Source organism: Ochotona curzoniae, unplaced genomic scaffold (genome assembly GCF_017591425.1).
Source record: "Ochotona curzoniae isolate NIBS_2020 unplaced genomic scaffold, NIBS_Ocur_1.0 contig_50, whole genome shotgun sequence".
NCBI lineage: Eukaryota > Metazoa > Chordata > Mammalia > Lagomorpha > Ochotonidae > Ochotona > Ochotona curzoniae.
The window spans coordinates 4,800,803-4,816,870 of NW_024466446.1; the positions used below are offsets into that span (position 1 = coordinate 4,800,803).

At 46.4% G+C, this 16,068-nt stretch overlaps 1 protein-coding gene across 3 annotated transcripts in view; it reads left to right on the forward strand.

The window, feature by feature from the left end:
* Positions 1–16,068, forward strand: part of CDC14B (cell division cycle 14B) — a 68,119-nt gene that overhangs the window by 40,237 nt on the left and 11,814 nt on the right. For all 3 annotated transcript variants that reach the window (XM_040988862.1, XM_040988863.1, XM_040988864.1), the window contains exons 5-12: positions 3,271–3,347; positions 6,762–6,828; positions 8,460–8,522; positions 10,715–10,802; positions 11,125–11,355; positions 13,574–13,712; positions 13,865–14,024; positions 14,672–14,769. In XM_040988862.1, coding sequence (XP_040844796.1) covers positions 3,271–3,347; positions 6,762–6,828; positions 8,460–8,522; positions 10,715–10,802; positions 11,125–11,355; positions 13,574–13,712; positions 13,865–14,024; positions 14,672–14,769 — 923 coding nt within the window. The remainder of the gene's footprint in view (positions 1–3,270; positions 3,348–6,761; positions 6,829–8,459; positions 8,523–10,714; positions 10,803–11,124; positions 11,356–13,573; positions 13,713–13,864; positions 14,025–14,671; positions 14,770–16,068) is intronic.

Below are 16,068 nucleotides of genomic sequence, written 5' to 3' on the forward strand. Positions count from 1 at the left end.
AATGCATTACGGATCACAATTGTTGTGAAAGTTAGAAGGAAATACCACTGCAAATTTAGTCATGGAAGAAACCAAAGGATCAGTCTTAAGTAGAAAGAAATTAAATTGGTGCTCAGGGAAAAGTTATATAATCTGAGAGAAGGTTTTACAAATCTCAGACAGCTTCAGGTCTGATTTGATTAGTTTGTTTTAAATACGTGTGTACAAGGGACATGAATATGCCTCCAGACATGCAAATGAATCAGTCCCTGTGCTTAACTCTGCTTGACCTTCAAGATCAACCTTTAAACTTGATTTTAGTTTAAAGGGTTTTTTTTTTTTTTTGGTTCCCGTTGCAAGTGATTTGCCCAGGCAGTCCTAAAATGGAATGGAAAAAAAAGAAAAAAAAAAAAAAAAACAAACGGAGGGGGAGTCTCGTGTAAGTTTTTAGACAGGAGACACATTAGAGTAGAAAGAAATGAGAAGACGATTTTTAACTTTCACGGAGTCATTTTAAGCTGTTTTCCCCCCCCCCCCCAAGTAAACAATAGTAACATAAAAGTGGAAGATGAGCTGACGTGCGAGATCTAAATGCAGAGTGAGTGATGCAGGGACAGGCACAGTGCACAAACACAATCTGTGCAGTGAGACTACAGATGTTATTCTTAGAGCGAGTGCATGAGAAATTGCACATGAGTCAGGAATACTTTTTTAAAAATTTGCTTGATATCAGGTCGTATTGAACAAAGCACTCTTTTCTATTCTCAGAATCCATCTTCCTGTGGGTTCCTACGCTCCTGTCGGTGACTAAAGTTTCTGTACAGTTTCATATTTTTTCCTTTAGAAAAATCTCAAGGTGAGCGAGCAAAGGAGCAGCTGTCCTTTGGTTCGCCCTCTAAATGCCCTTGGGGGCCTCCAGCTGGAGCCAGGGCTGGGAGCCAGAAATGGCATAACAGTGGCACGTGGGTGGCAGGAATCACCGTTGGAGCCATCAGCGCTGCCTGCCCGCCTGCATCAGCAGAAAGCTGGAGGCAGGAATGACGCTGGGTTTCCAACGTCAACAGCCTGACACAGGAAGTGGGTGTCTCAGCCACGGGGGCCCATTGCCTGCCTCTGCATTCTTCCTAAAGATGAAGTTAGGAATCTTCGGGTTGGTGAGATGTCCTGTGGAAATCTTTAATGGCTGCTGTTAGGGTATGTCTTCATAGAACTTTGCTAGGGCCAGCGTGATGGCTCAGTGGCTAAATTCTCCCTTTGCACACCCTGGGATTCCATATGGGTGCTAATTCATATCCCAGCAGCCCCGCTTCCCTTCTAGCTCCCTGCCTGTGGCCCGGGAAAGCAGTCAAGGACAGCCCAAAGCCTTGGGACCCTGCACCCACATGGGAGACCTGGAAGAAACTCCTGGCTCCTGGCTTCGAATCAACTCAGCTCAGACCATTGCTGCCACTTGGTGAATGGCCAGCAGTTGGAGGATCTTTCTCTCTTTCTCTTCTTGTCTCTGTAAACCTGACTTTCCAATAAAGATAAATAAGTCTTAAAAAAAAAAAGATCTTTGATTTAGAAAAATTTATATGAATTCATTAATTTCTAAGAACATTGTCATTTTTATGAAGATGACAAGCTTTCTTTGAAAGGCAGAGAGCTAGAAATGTGTAGAGACAGAGAGATCTTTCAGACCTGCAGCTTCATTCCTCACATGTGTAGCATCTCATCCAGACCAGGTGGCAGTTAAGATCTGGGACTGTAATCCTGATTTCCCTGGTGGGTGGCAGGGCCCAAGTTCTCGAGCCATCAGCTGCTGTTTTCTAGCGTATGCCTTAGCATGAAGTGGGAAGTGGGAAGCTGAGACTCGAACCCAGCACAGGCAGTTCGAAATGGAATACAGGTGTCCCAGGTGGCCTCTTACGTGCTGTACCGAATACCTGCCTGAGATGTCATTAAATCACTTAGAGATTGGTTCCACTCCATCATGTCCCTGGACTGGGCAGGGCACTAGGCAGTCAGAACCTTCCATCCGGGCGGCGGGACCCTGATTCTGAACTGTCCCTGCTGCCTCGGAGAGGCTGTGTCAGCAGGAAGCTGGGCTCGGGACTCAGACGTGATCTGCAACCTTGGACACTTGGGTACGTGACACACGTGTCTTAACTGGCCTCCCAGTTGCTGGGCCAAATGCTTGCCCATGTTCAGTGCTATCTCTTGACACAATCTTACAGGTAGGTTTGGGTTTAATGACACAAGTCCTTTCCCCGAGAATGCTTGCAGTTGGAATAGACAGCTCACACGGTTAGTGCTAAGGATGGAGATTCAGTGCTGGGAATTAAGTTTTCAGTGAAAACTTTTTTTTTTTTTAACTAGTAAAATTTAAGATGTATTAAAGCAGCCTCAGAATTTAGCCTGACGGTGGTAAAGTGACCCATGCCATGTCTGGTGCGTGCAGTGTACCTGTTCTTCGTGTGTGAGTTGGAAGTGAACTACACTTCTGGTGCAGAAGGATACTCAACGTGTGCGTAGGGGTATTGTAGCAAGTGAATGTGAAACATGACTTTTTAAATTTCTCTTCATAAGAGTCGATGAATTTATGTGAAAGGCAGGGTTGCGTGGGAAGCTCCGTCCTCCGCTGTCTCCCTGCCCAGGTGTCTGCGACAGTGGGGTCAGGCTGGGCTGAAGCCCGGAGCTTCTCCCAGGTTTGGGTGCAGGGTCATCTTGGGTCATCTTCCATTGCTTTCGCAAGCACTTCAGCAGGGAGCTGAATTGGAGGTGGAGCACCTGGGACTGGAACTGGGGTCCGCAAGGGATGGCAGCACTGCAAAGAGAAGCAAGCTTTATCACAACGCCTGCTCTGTAGACATCATTCCAAAGAGACACAGATGAGAATCGGAAACGGATGCAGTTTCCAGGAACTGTGCACCTTGCGTTTCCATGAGTGGTGGAGTTCATCAGAATCTCTTCTGCTTTTTTTGTGTGTTTCCACCTTACCACAGTCCAGCTGCAGAGTCCACGCTGCAGTGAGCTGCCAGCTCAGGGACTGTTAGTGGGAGGGAGATGCCTGCGTTCCAAGGATCTGTTTTCTGAGTGCTGTGTGTGTTTCAATGGGGGCATGTGACACTAAGGGGCAGGACTCTTCCAGAAAGCCCCCAAACCCAGGCACAGAAGGGACGCACTGGGTGTGACGCAAAGCCCCTGTTAGGCTCCGCTGCTTGGCTGGCAATTGTACAACCTCTGCTTTACTGTCAGCACTGTACCTTCAATTACAAGTAAATGGCGTTTTCTCTTTTTTTTCAAATACAGGTTATATATTTGGGGAGAACTCCAGAAGATGCATATAGAATATTAATCTTTGGGGATACGTCCTATATCCCTTTCAGGTAAATACAAAAATGATGATGTGGTAGATTGATTGATTGCACCAGATGAACTGTCCTGGCAGTTTTTGATGGCGGGGGGATGGTTGTGTGTGAATAATGCTGTGGATCTCGTTTGGATTTCTCAGCAATGACGGTATTGTATCTGTCTGGTTCAGAAAGGCGTTGAGGAGTGGTGGTCCCTGGCCTCTGCCTGCTAAGTGCAAATTATCAAACTCAAAATGTCTCCAGAAAAATAGCCAGTATACCTGAGAGTATTATTGGGTATAGGCAGCAAGTCCCTGCCGGTGGAGAGCTGTTTATTAGAACTAGGCCTTGTAATTGGATAAAGAATGCTAGCTAGAGTCCTAGGATGCAGAGCTAGCACTGTGGAGTTAGGTTTTCCTAATAACCCAGAGTTGCCTCCTCTGGCACAAAGCCCCTTTGTTGTAGGACAGAGCCAGCAGCCCCACTGCTGGAAAGAGCCTGTCGGGCAGCTGAGGTGGGTGGTGGGTGCTCATGCCTTAGACGCACAGCTACCACCCTCCTCCCACTCACTGGGGGATCGAATTGGAAATCTTTTGAAGGCAAATACTTTTTCTTGTCCATCAGATACAGCCCTAAAAGTTTCTCTGCTTATATATCAAAACACTTAGCTGTGTGATCTACATACGTAGGGTAACAAATGTGTGAACGGAATTTGCTGGTTCACCGCACCATTCTTCCACTCAAAACTTTGTTGCTGTTGAGACTGCCTTATTCAGAAGGCTGAGGGCCAGAAGGCTTCGGAGGACTTGATAAGACTGTACCAGTTAGTTGCACATTTCCTGATGAAGGACATCAGATCCTGAACGATTCTGTGGCTGCCACACATAACTCTCATGGCCTGGCTTTTTGCAGGTGTGGCTCTGCCTGGCTTTATCACAGGGGAGCTGTGGGATGTGTTTTCCCAACTGTGAAATATTCTATGTAATGTTGAAGATTATGTTTACGATTCAGCAAATTAGAAGAAGGGATTTGAAATTGGCTCTCCTCCTCTGTCTTTAAGATGTATTTGTGTTTTTGAAATGTAGAATGTTAGCGATATCTCCCACCCACTGGTTCACTCATCAGATTAAGCGCCAACGTTTGGGAATTGGGCCAGTCTCAATCCAGGGGCTGGGAATTCCAGCTGGGTCTTCCCAGTTGAGTGGTGTAGGCCCAAGCACTTGGGGCCGTCTTCCACTGCTCTCCCACACGTTAGCAGCAACCTAGGTCAGAACCAGGACTTGAACCAGTGCTCACAAGGGATACAGCCTTTGCAGGCGGCGGCCTGACTTTCTGTGCTGTGACTGTCTCCCCTCCTTTCCTCTTGAGTCATGGGGCATCTTAAGGACTCTGTTATCTGAGGTGGGTGATGGTTTTGTTCTGCAGAGCTCCTCTTGATGATGGTGAGCCTTGATAATACCATTTCTAGAGTTCTAACGCAAGGTCCTGAAACAGGAGTCCGCTCGCACACTTCACATGGATTCATGGAATGTGTTTGGAGTTCATTTAAATACAAGTCTCAAAAACTGTTGCTCGCTGCCATTCTTGTATTAAACGTTGCTGAAATGTGTGGCCAGTGCAGTGGCTTCATGAATCAGTCCTCACCTTGCAAGCTCCCTGCCTATGCTGAGGGAGACCTGGAAGAAGCGCCTGGCTCCTGACTTCGGATTAGCTCAGATCCAGCCGTTACGGCCATTTGGAAAGTGAACCAGCGGAGGGAGGAACTTTCTGTGTCTCCTCCTCTGTGTAAATTTGCCTCTCTAATAAAAATAAGTAAAACCATGGGCCCTGTGTGGAAGCCTAGTGGTTAAAGTTCTTGTTTAGCGTTTGCAGGGTTCCCATGTACACTCCAGTTTGTGTCCTGGCTGCCCCACTTCCCATCCAGCTCCCTGCTTGTGGCCTGGGAAAGCAGTCGAGGACGGCCCAAAGCCTTGGGACCCTGCACCTGCCTGGGAGGCCAGGAAGAAGCTCCTGGTTCCTGGCTTCAGATCAGCTCAGCTCTGAGTTTTGCAGCCACCTGGGGAGTTAACCAGTGGACAAAAGATCTTTCTATCTCTCCTTCTCTCTGTGAATCTGCCTTTCCAATAAAAATAAATAATTTTTTTTTTTAAAAAAAAGAAATTTGGTATGAGAAGTTAGTTGTTTTGTAGAGAATTGGAACCAAATGTAAGAATTTGGATTTGTATTTCACATCCGTCTCTACTACTTCTGGTAGTTCATTCTTATCAAGCTGTATTGTTCTGGGTTTGTAGCAGTATACACACTGTATTTCACATTTATTATATTTTACTGAAGTTGTCAGCCTGTGATGGACTTAAATTTTTCAAGTCCAGTGCTTTGTCTTACGTCACTGTTTTGCAGAATATACAGATTGGAAAGTAGACCAACCAGAATGAATGAAACCCTGAGAGTATGTTGAAAGAGGCTATATATTTTTGAAATAATTGCCATTTAAATTGCTTAAGATAAATATAAGTATCGCTAGTAAGAACAGCTTTTATTTTCAATAAATAACGTTTTTGATGTTAATTAGCAATATTTTAGTAGCTTGAGTCCGACTTCGTAAAGTTTTTAAACCGGTGAGTTTTAATTGCATCTATTCAGTTTTGTAGGAAGAGACGGGATTCAGGATGAATACAGGTTTCAGATTCTCTTGGAAGAAACTGATGAACAGGAAATGTTACAGCCGCTGGGCGAGGACCTGGCACCGCCTCGGGAGCAGTTAGTTCGGCTGAGTTAGGGGACGTGAGAATGAATGTTTCCAGCCAGCTGGGCTCAGCTGATGGTGCTAGGCAGGCCTGTGCCCTGAGCGCCACCACCACACTAGCCATTTGTTAACCTTCTGTTCAGATATTGCCAATACCTATTGGTAAAATTGGGTCGTAGTTTGGCTAGAGATCTTTTCTAGCTTTAATTGAGGAGAGAAGCTGTCAAAATTAAAAAGATAAAATGGTGTGTGGTCAGATTTACATCTGGAGCCCAGCACGATGGCTCAGTTGGCTTATATATAAGACACATCCTTATAAGCAGTGGAATATCATATGGACCCATGTTCGTGTCCTCCTGGTTTCATTTGCCATCCAGCCAAGGACAAAAGTTCTTGATTGGTTGGATTAAAGATGAAGTGGACCTGTTAGAGCCAAAAAAATGACAGCTCATTTGAACTGCATGAAGTGGTCATGATGGCCCCAGGTCCATGGAATGGTGTTTGTGGGAACTGCTGTGAAATTGCTAATAGGGACTTACCATTTAACGTGGAGCCAAAGGCACGGGGTGTTGGGAGCCTGCCCTTAGAGCAGTGCTTTCTGAGCATGTGTTTGGTTGTAAATTTTACTCAGCCACATCTTGAGGTGAGTGTGTTACAGGACATCTAAATCTGAGTTACATATTTCCTTGCTTTCGGAATTTCAGAGACGCTGCCTATGGAAGTTGCAATTACTATATTACACTGCTTGACTGTTTCCATGCGGTAAAGAAGGTGAGTGCCCAAGGTTGCCCCCAGTGTGGTGGAGACCTCTCTCCTCCTCCAGAGGCCTGGACGTGAGGATTTCTTCCAGGCCTTGAGGGCACACGTCCTCCATTTCCCAGCGGGCACCTGGACACCAAATCAGAAAGCCTTGTAGTCACAATTTCTGAGGACTTGCTGGTATGAGTTGAATGGGAAGCCACTCAGAGAATGGGACAGTAAGAAGGCCTTTCCATCATTGGCTTCTAGATTCAGTCATTGGTTCTAGATACAGAATTGACGCACTATGTTGGGATTTAAAAGAAAAACCGAGGACAGATGACTGGTCCACGTTATCTCTGATTTGTGTGTTCTGTGGTTGTGGTTCCTGCCCTACGGCTAACAACGGAGAATGGCTCATGCGTGTACACACCTTGACTGTCAGAAGAGCTTTGAGGGGCTTGGGTGACCACACAGCACTTGCTCTTTGTTGCTTGGGCTGCAGTCACACATTGTCCCCCAGGGGTTGGTTAGCTGGTGTCTGAGAGGTCAAGGATGGTTTCCCTGCCTCATCCCACTCCCCAGAGTGTGTGTGTTTTTATTTAGGGGTCAGCAGTTTAAGCTTGTTGTATTTGTGACTGATGCTGAAGAGTCTTGCATGTATGCAACATACATCAATGTGGTTATGTCGGGATTTTGTGGCTAGCCTTGTGCAATGCCAAGCGAGGTGGGAATTGCCCGCTAACTGCCTTCTCTTAACATTATTTTTAGGGGACATCTCTAGTCCAGATACCACGATTTGAGCATTTTTTAATTTAAGGAAATAACATGTATCATGCATTTGCTCTAGAAATGAGTATTTAAATAACTATTTTGTGAAAGGAGGAGTCTTTGCTCCGTGCTCTGGCCGTCTTTTTACTCATATTTCAGTGGTTTTATGTTTTGAAAACTGGGTTTATAAATTCACCCCTCTCTCCCTTTGCAACAAAGACTGCCTTGTGGATCACAGTTGTTGCTCCCACCCCCATCTGGCTTCATTGATGGCCGAGCAGGAGAGGACCTTCTAAAGGGCCTTGCTCTCTGTCCTTGACCCAGAAGGTCTGCCTTCTGCTGCTTAGCACGCTCAGGCCCTAGATCTCAGCATGGCTCCAGCACAGGGTAAAGTTTAGTTTCTCGTGGAGGGAATACTTTCTTGCCCTCAGCTTACATTTTAGTATTGATGTCTGGGTGTCTTTAGGGGAATAGAGATCCTCAAATTGAAGACTCCGTATGAATTTGCAAATGAAGATACATATTTAAAAATGTCTGTGGGCTTGGAAAAAACCGGCCCATGGTCTTGTTCCTTTTTATTGTTTCTATAGAGACCAATGTGTTGTGTGTTGTAATTCAATCTTAAACTTACGCATCTTCAGCCAAGGTGGGTGGTAATACAGTGATGTGGGGTTACTTTGAAGACCTGACTAATTGTGTATGGATAAGGTGATTGTTGAATTCGGATTGAAAATATTATTTTAAATTCTTATATTACCTGGAAGTTAGCTATAAGGTACAGTCCTGATGTCTGAGGAATACTTCATGTAAAATAGCGTCATAAGTTTTCTAGAGTGTCACAAAATGTTATCTTATTTCCATGTTTATTTTAAAAGCTTTCTCTTGGATTTTAGGCGATGCAGTACGGCTTCTTTGATTTCAACACGTTCAACCTTGATGAATATGAGCATTATGAGGTAAGTCCCTAAGCCACCCCTGACCGCCCAGCTTTGTGGCATAATTCACAAGCAATTATTGTGTCTGTCTGAGGGTATAAATTAGTGCTTTGGTATGTATTTATTTATGCAGTTAGTACCAGTGACATTAGTTACGATACCCTTTCGCCCACGTGGTTACCTTTTTTACCTTCAGTGATGACACTTAACATCTACTCTGAGCACCTTTACCCACTCTATTCGTTTATTTTAAGGAGTTACAGAGGGAGGGTCCAGTGTGGTAGCCCAGTGGCTAAATTCCTTTGCACACAACAGGATCCCATATGGACTCTGGTTCATGTACCGGATGCTCTGCTTCCATCCAGCTCCCTGCTTGTGGCCTTGGACAGCAGAAGAGGACAACCCAAAGCCTTGGGACCCTGCACCCATGTGGGAGCCCTGGAGAAAGTTCCTGGCTCCTGGCTTCAGATCAGCTAGCTTTGGCTGTTGTAGCTACTTAAGGAGTAAACCAGCAGATGGAAGAGCTTTGTTTTTGTCCCTCCTTCTCTCTGGAGAGCTGCCTTTACCAAAAAAAAAAAAAACCTGAGCAGCTGGATCTGGGCCGGGCAAAGCCTAGAACTGCATGTGGTTTACTACGTCGGTGACAGGGGACCAAGCACTTGGGCCCCCTTCTGCTTCATGACTTTTTCTTATGCTTATGTTTTGAAGGTAAACATTTAAATTCATTGTCTCGTTTAGGAAAGCAAAGCTACTAAGAACACCAGTTGGCAGTTGTCAACACCAAGCAATAATTTGTTCTCATGGAGCAGAAAGGAAACCTTTAGGTTTGTTAGTCATATAGGAACTCAGTTGCTTCCCCCACTGCCGTGGACATTGGGTGGGAGCGAAGGTACCCACCCACAATTATTTTTAATCTTTAATGAAAAACCATCAAAACACAAAACTGTTTAGGTAGCCAATAGGCCACAGACCACTGACCTGTTGGAAATTGGGGTTAGTGTCTCTTCATTGGTCACACAATGTCCACTTCCCCCCTATTTTTAACTCTTCTGAGACCTGTTTAGACAGGTAAATATTTCTTACTCATTTTGGGGTACATATCTGAACACCCCAATGCTAAGTTAATTTATCTGTCATCCCCCAACTCCCACCACAAACACAGCTTCTCTCTTCCTCTAGCATTAAGCATTCCCTGCCTTTTTTTAATTGGAAAGTCAGAAAGGAAAAAGGACAGAGATGAAGATCTTCCATCCGTTGATTTGCTCTGCAATAGCTGGAGCTGCACCAATCCGAAGCAAGGAGCCCTCCGCTTCTTCTGGGTCTCCCAGGCAGGTGCAGGGTCCCACAGCTTTGGGCCGTCCTCAACTGCTTTTCCAGGCCACAAGCAGGGAGCTGAATGGGAAGCAGAGCTCCTGGGATTAGAACCAGCGCCCATACGGAATCCCACTGCGTGCAAGGCAAGGATTTTGGCCACTGGGCTACCGTGTGGGTCCCTGTTTTGTTTTAAAGAGTCCTTTTTCCATTTTATTCAGAAATGTTTCAGCGCTTTAATCTGAGGTGTATTTGTTTTTGATAAAGATAATTCCATCCAAATAACTGTTACCATAACAGGAAGAAATGTATCTAGCTTATTAGATTTTTATTTCTTTTCTTTATATTCATTTTATTCTGATCTGTGTAGTCTCATAAATTTGAATTTCCTAGGTGATTAGTGCAATTGATTACTTTCTTATTAAATAGGTATAAAAATGGTGCAAAGATGTAGTCCTGTAAATAGAAACATTAGCAAATATTGAAAAGACAGGCACGTCAGTGGATACATTTTTTTCCATGTAATCAGTAACTTAGGAGGGGAGTTTCCAATCCTGGAGTTTCTTTATCCTGGAAAGGTACAGTGGGGAATAAGATGGGAAATGACTCAGCCAATCAGATGACTTTGGAACACAGATCAAGTGCAGACTGTGTTTGGGATGGCAGCAGTCAATACATTCTCCGAAGTCTTGACTGTACCAGCGGAGAGGTGCTGTCACGTGACCTGTTTCCTGTCAATACACGGAGCAGGACACGTGTGACATTCCCGTCTCGTGCTCATGTATAAACAGCCTGGTGCTGAGACAAACCGATTCAAAGACTTTTAGGGAACTCCGTCTTTGGAAGGGAGGTGGGGAGGAGATTGCTTCTAAAAATGCGTTGTGCTGGTTTTCCCTTTGCAGAAAGCAGAAAATGGAGATTTGAATTGGATCATACCAGGCCGGTTTATTGCCTTCTGTGGACCTCACGCAAGATCCAGGCTTGAAAGTGGTAGGGGAATCTACGGGACGGTTTGAAAGGATCCCTTCTGTATTGTTCTCTTCAAAAGAGGCCCAAGAATTAAACTAACTTGACTAGATCTTAATTGTTTAAGTGTAGTCGATTCTGTTTATCTGCCTAGATTTTAACTCTCTTGTGTTTTTTTTTGGTGGCGGGGGGCGGGATGTGGAGTGGGGTGTGTGTGTTTACCAGTTGCAATTGAGTTGGTCTTCAGTCCCCGGTCCAGATGGTGTTTTTCTCTAGTTACAGATGAAACGACGACCTGTTGTTACCCTTACCAGTTGGGTAAGACTTGGTGCCTTTCTTTATGTAGGTTACCACCAACATTCTCCAGAAACGTACATTCCGTATTTTAAGAATCACAACGTCAGCACCGTTATTCGCCTGAATAAGAGGATGTATGATGCGAAACGCTTCACGGATGCAGGCTTTGACCACCACGACCTTTTCTTTGCGGATGGCAGCACCCCTACTGAAGCCATTGTCAAAGAGTTTCTGGATATCTGTGAAAATGCCGAGGGCGCCGTTGCTGTTCACTGCAAAGGTATGTTTCCGGTGTGAAGGCTGAGCTGCGTGGGGGTGCCTGCATTTTTCGAAGAATGCTTCTAAACGCCCACCCCCATTTTATGTGTTACCACCACGGAACACATTCACTGTTTCCTCAAATGTCTACTGGGTAACCGCGGCATGACACCTGAAACTTGTCTCCGTGGAGATGTTATTGTAAGGATTTTCTGTTTGCAGCAGCTACAAGAGGGGATAGTGCTTAAAAATATTCTTCTAGCTAATTCATGCTTTTTCAGTATTGTACAGTAAAGTGGGATGGTTGTGGATTTCTGCTTGTTAGGTAGGTAAGTATGAAGAGTGGGAGTAGGGGCCAGTGTTGGCATAGCGGTGAAAGCCGCTGCCTGGTGCTAGCACCTGGTAATGGATTCCTGGTCATGTTCAGGCTGCTGCCGTTCCGTGCTAAAGGCCTGGGAAGCACAGTGTAAGAGGTCCCAGTGTCTGGGACCCTGAAACCTCTACGGAACTCTTGGCTCCTGGCCCTTGGATCCTGGCTCCTGGCCCTTGGCTCCAGGCTCCTGGCCCTTGGCCCCTGGCTCCTGGCCCTTGGCTCCAGGCTCCTGGCCCTTGGCTCCAGGCTCCTGGCCCTTGGCCCCTGGCTCCTGGCCCTTGGCTCCAGGCTCCTGGCCCTTGGCCCCTGGCTCCTGGCCCCTGGCTCCTGGCCCTTGGATCCTGGCTCCTGGCCCTTGGCTCCAGGCTCCTGGCCCTTGGATCCAGGCTCCTGGCCCTTGGATCCTGGATCCTGCCTTCAGCTTGGCACATCCCTGAGCATTTTGGCCATCTGGGGAGTAAACCAGTGGATAGGAGGGCCCTTCTCTTTCATAAACTCAGGCTTTCAATAAATAAATAGATATCTAAAGACAAGAAGAAATATATCATTCAGAGTCAGCTTACTGGACAAATACTTCATTTTTTTAAAAAAAAATTGTTATGTTTACTTGGAAGAGAGATATCTAGAGACGGATCTTTCACTCTCTGGTTCGTTCCCTGAATTCCCACAACAGCCAGGACCTCATAGTGATGGTTTGAGTCTGGCTTTCTTCTCGTGGCCCTGGGAAAGCAGCAGATTGCTTCCCAACTGGATGACCCAACAGAAGTTTCCGGTTCCTGGCTTCAACTTGACCCAGCCTGGGTGGCTTTGTGGCTTTGTGGCTTTGGGGAGAGTTAACCAGCTTGTGCAAGATCGGTGTTACTCTGCCTTTGAAGTTAATAAATAAAATCTAACAAAAGAAATTGCCAAGAAAGTAGACAGGAAAAGCTAATGTTAGTGATGCGATTTAAAAAAAAAGAATTTGTAGCTATAGCAAATCAGCAAAACAGTGACAAGCCAAATTTGAAATATGTAAATTACATGTTGCTAGATAAGATTTCTTGTAGGAAATCCTAAAGGCACAACGGTTTAAAACATGCATGCATGAGGTAAGCATGAATGAAATAAAATGAAATGAGCAAAATCGCTGGGTACAAAACCAGCAGGCAAAATGCAATTGTGATTCTGTGGTGTAGCAATGAACAGGCTGAAAAAGCACAGTTCCATTTACACTAGCAACAAAGTGAAAGAGATGTAAACATTTGTGTAGCTAAGACAAAAGTGAAGGACAGTATTTGTCAGAAATTGAATGAATTAAGGTTGTTAGGATGTGCAGATTCAGTGTAACCTCTGTAAAAATCCCTGTTTTGTGTAGTAGAAAAAAGTCTCAAGCTTTGCTCTGTGTTGACATGGAATATGGTCTGTCATAGGACTGGGTCATAATAGCCTAGATAAGAGGAAAATTGTGGCACGGTAAATATGAAAAGTAGTGTAGACCGTGGTGTGGGATGTGAGAGTTCATTGCCAGCTGTCAGGCATTCATGTTTGTAAAGATGGCGACACCCTCAACAGAATGCCCCGGATGGAGCACTCCCCGCTTAACTGAGCACTCCCGCTCAGAATGCGATTCTTAATGTTGGTTCCATACAGAATCATGTGGGTGGGGGAAGCATCGAGAATCTGTGCATCCCAGCTGTGCTACTGAGCACTGAATTGGAATTCTAGGGTGTTGTGATCCATCCACCTGAGCTTCTTAAACTCTGGTTCATCCTCGTACAAAGATGGTTTGGGGGGGAAGTACAATCATGGGCCTTTTTTTTTTTTTTTTTTTTTTTTGTAATTACCATCTACTCCATGGAATTCTGAACTGATGTGTTTCTTTTCCTAGCGGGCCTCGGCCGAACGGGCACTCTGATAGCCTGCTACATCATGAAGCATTACAGGATGACGGCAGCCGAGACCATTGCCTGGCTCAGAATCTGCAGGCCTGGTTCCGTGATCGGGCCTCAGCAGCAGTTCCTGGTGATGTAAGTAAATGGGGGGCTCTTGTGGTCCCCCTGCACTGGTCAGCCTGCCCTCACCTCTGAGAGTCCAGTAGGAAGAGGCCGTGTGTGTGTGTGTGTGTGTGTGTGTGTGTCTTTCTGGAAAGCCGTGTGTTGTTGCTATCTCCACGCTGCAGGAAGCAAACGAGCCTGTGGCTGGAAGGCGACTATTTCCGTGAGAAGTTGCGCGGGCAGGAGAACGGGCAGCACAAAACGTCCTTCTCCAGGCTGGTCTCTGCCGTCGATGACATCTCCATCCACGGGGTGGAGAACCGAGACAAGCAAGAAGCAGAACCGGTAATGGAACCACCCCCGCCACGCTGCTGTTTTTACTTGAAATGTTGTTGTTGGGGACCTTGTAGGGAATAGAGAGAGCTGTAGACCGGAGCAATAAAGCACATTTTGAGGGAATATCGTCACACAGTTTTTTATGCATACAACCCTCTTTGGGAACTCGACAGTCAAAAATGGTTAACAGAAAATTATGTGTCTGTTAGACTACAAACGTTTTCGTTATGAGGTGCGGGTGGGAGAGAGAATGGGAACAGGAGCTCTTTAGGGGGACCCAGTGCTGTCCTGCCTCTGCTCTTTATCTCACTTGCCCATAGCTGATTAGGGGACCAGTAGTCTGTCCTTAGAACCAAGGGTGTAGGAGTTAGCAGTACTCAGCTGAGTGGTGGTAAGTAGGCGGTAATGGTAAAAAGAATGTTTTTAGACGTGAAAAATCCATTGTGGCTCTTGACAGGACAAGAGGCTGTTGGGTTTTCTCTCCCTCCCTCCCTGTCTCTGTGAGATCCCACTCCGGTTGTCTGGAGTTGGGACCTGTAGCTTGCTGTGGAAGGCAGCCCAGCAGGAAGTTGGGGTGTGTAAAAGTGAGTTTGTATCTGCCCAAGTGGCTGCTGTGCTCTGCCGTGTCACCAGTGCAGTGTTCTCTGCCTACACAGTACAGCGATGACGACGGCGTGAACGGCGTGACGCAAGGCGACAGGCTGCGGGTTCTGAAGAGCCGAAGACAGCCAAAGACCAAGGCCATCCCCCTCACGTGAGTCTGGCCTCCTTCACGGGATTGGTGATGCTGATCAGAGTGTGTGTGTGTGTGTGTGTCCGCCCCAGCCAGCATTTTCCTCGAGTGTTCCTCCGTGGAGCCGCGTGTCCACTGCCACTTGGCAGTGACTTCTCCCTTAGTTGTTTTAAAGTTTAGGAGTGTTTCCCTAGAAAGCGCTCGGCTCCCCTGGATTTGTTTATCCGGGTCCTCTGAGGAAACCCCTTGAGCCCCCAAATAGTAACAGTGCTTTTCTCCATGGTTGGCCAGCACGGGCCGCCTGTCACTCAGGGCAGTGACAGCAGGTGTAACATCGGTGTAGCAGACTTGAGCACAGGCTGCAAATTCATTATCATGTGCCAGGTTATTTGGGATACTTTCCCCCCTTAATATTTAAAAAAAAGTTTTTTTTGTTTTAATTCATTTGAAAAGCAGACTGAAAGGGAGAGAACATTTCCACCCACTGAGTTGTTACCCCAAATGCTGCCAGGGCAGACCAGCTTGGGAGCCAGGAACTTCATGCAGGCTGCCCGCGTGAGTGCCGGGGACCCATGGTACTGCAGTCCAAGCCGTCGCATCTCGGGGTCTCCGCTGGCAGGGAGCCGGAGGGGCAGATGTTGATTCGGCACTCTGATAAAGCCTGGACATCCTCAGTGGAGGCGAAACTGCTAAGCCAGGAGCCTGCCCCAGGACATTTGCTTTGATACCAGCAGGTCGAGTCAGCCGTGACTGGATGGCCTGCTGCTGTGGGGTGGCAGCGTGGGCGGGGGTAGCAGTAATCACAGGTGCTTCCTTGATACGTTCGTGTTAGTTCAGACCTGATATAATGCCAGGTCCAAAATCAAAGTGCTTAGAGTCAGGGTCTAGGAGGTGCCCCTGGACCCCTTCCTTCTAGAAGCCTCCCTTTTCACATAGGAGTCACATTTGCGGCTTGTTCAGAGGGCAGAGGGATGAGGAAGATGGCTCATTTTGTTCAGTGAGCAGCGGGTGTTGCGGTAACTACCTGACCATAACATGATGAGAGAGCAGGCTTCCCTTTTAGTGGGAAGTGGCTCGACACAGGTTGTGTCCCCAAACTGTGAAGTGCCAAAGTAGAAGTAACTTAAGACCTGTGTCCTTGCGGGTCTTAAGACACCCAACACGGAGAGTCCACCTCTTCTGCATCAAGGGCCATGAATGTGAATTAAGGGCCTCATTATTGACTTCAGACACTTACAAATGGTGCCTTGCGTGTCATTTGTTCTGTGTGAGTACATCGTGGAATAGAAAATTCTAACTCCAAATGCCATTTTGTTTTTA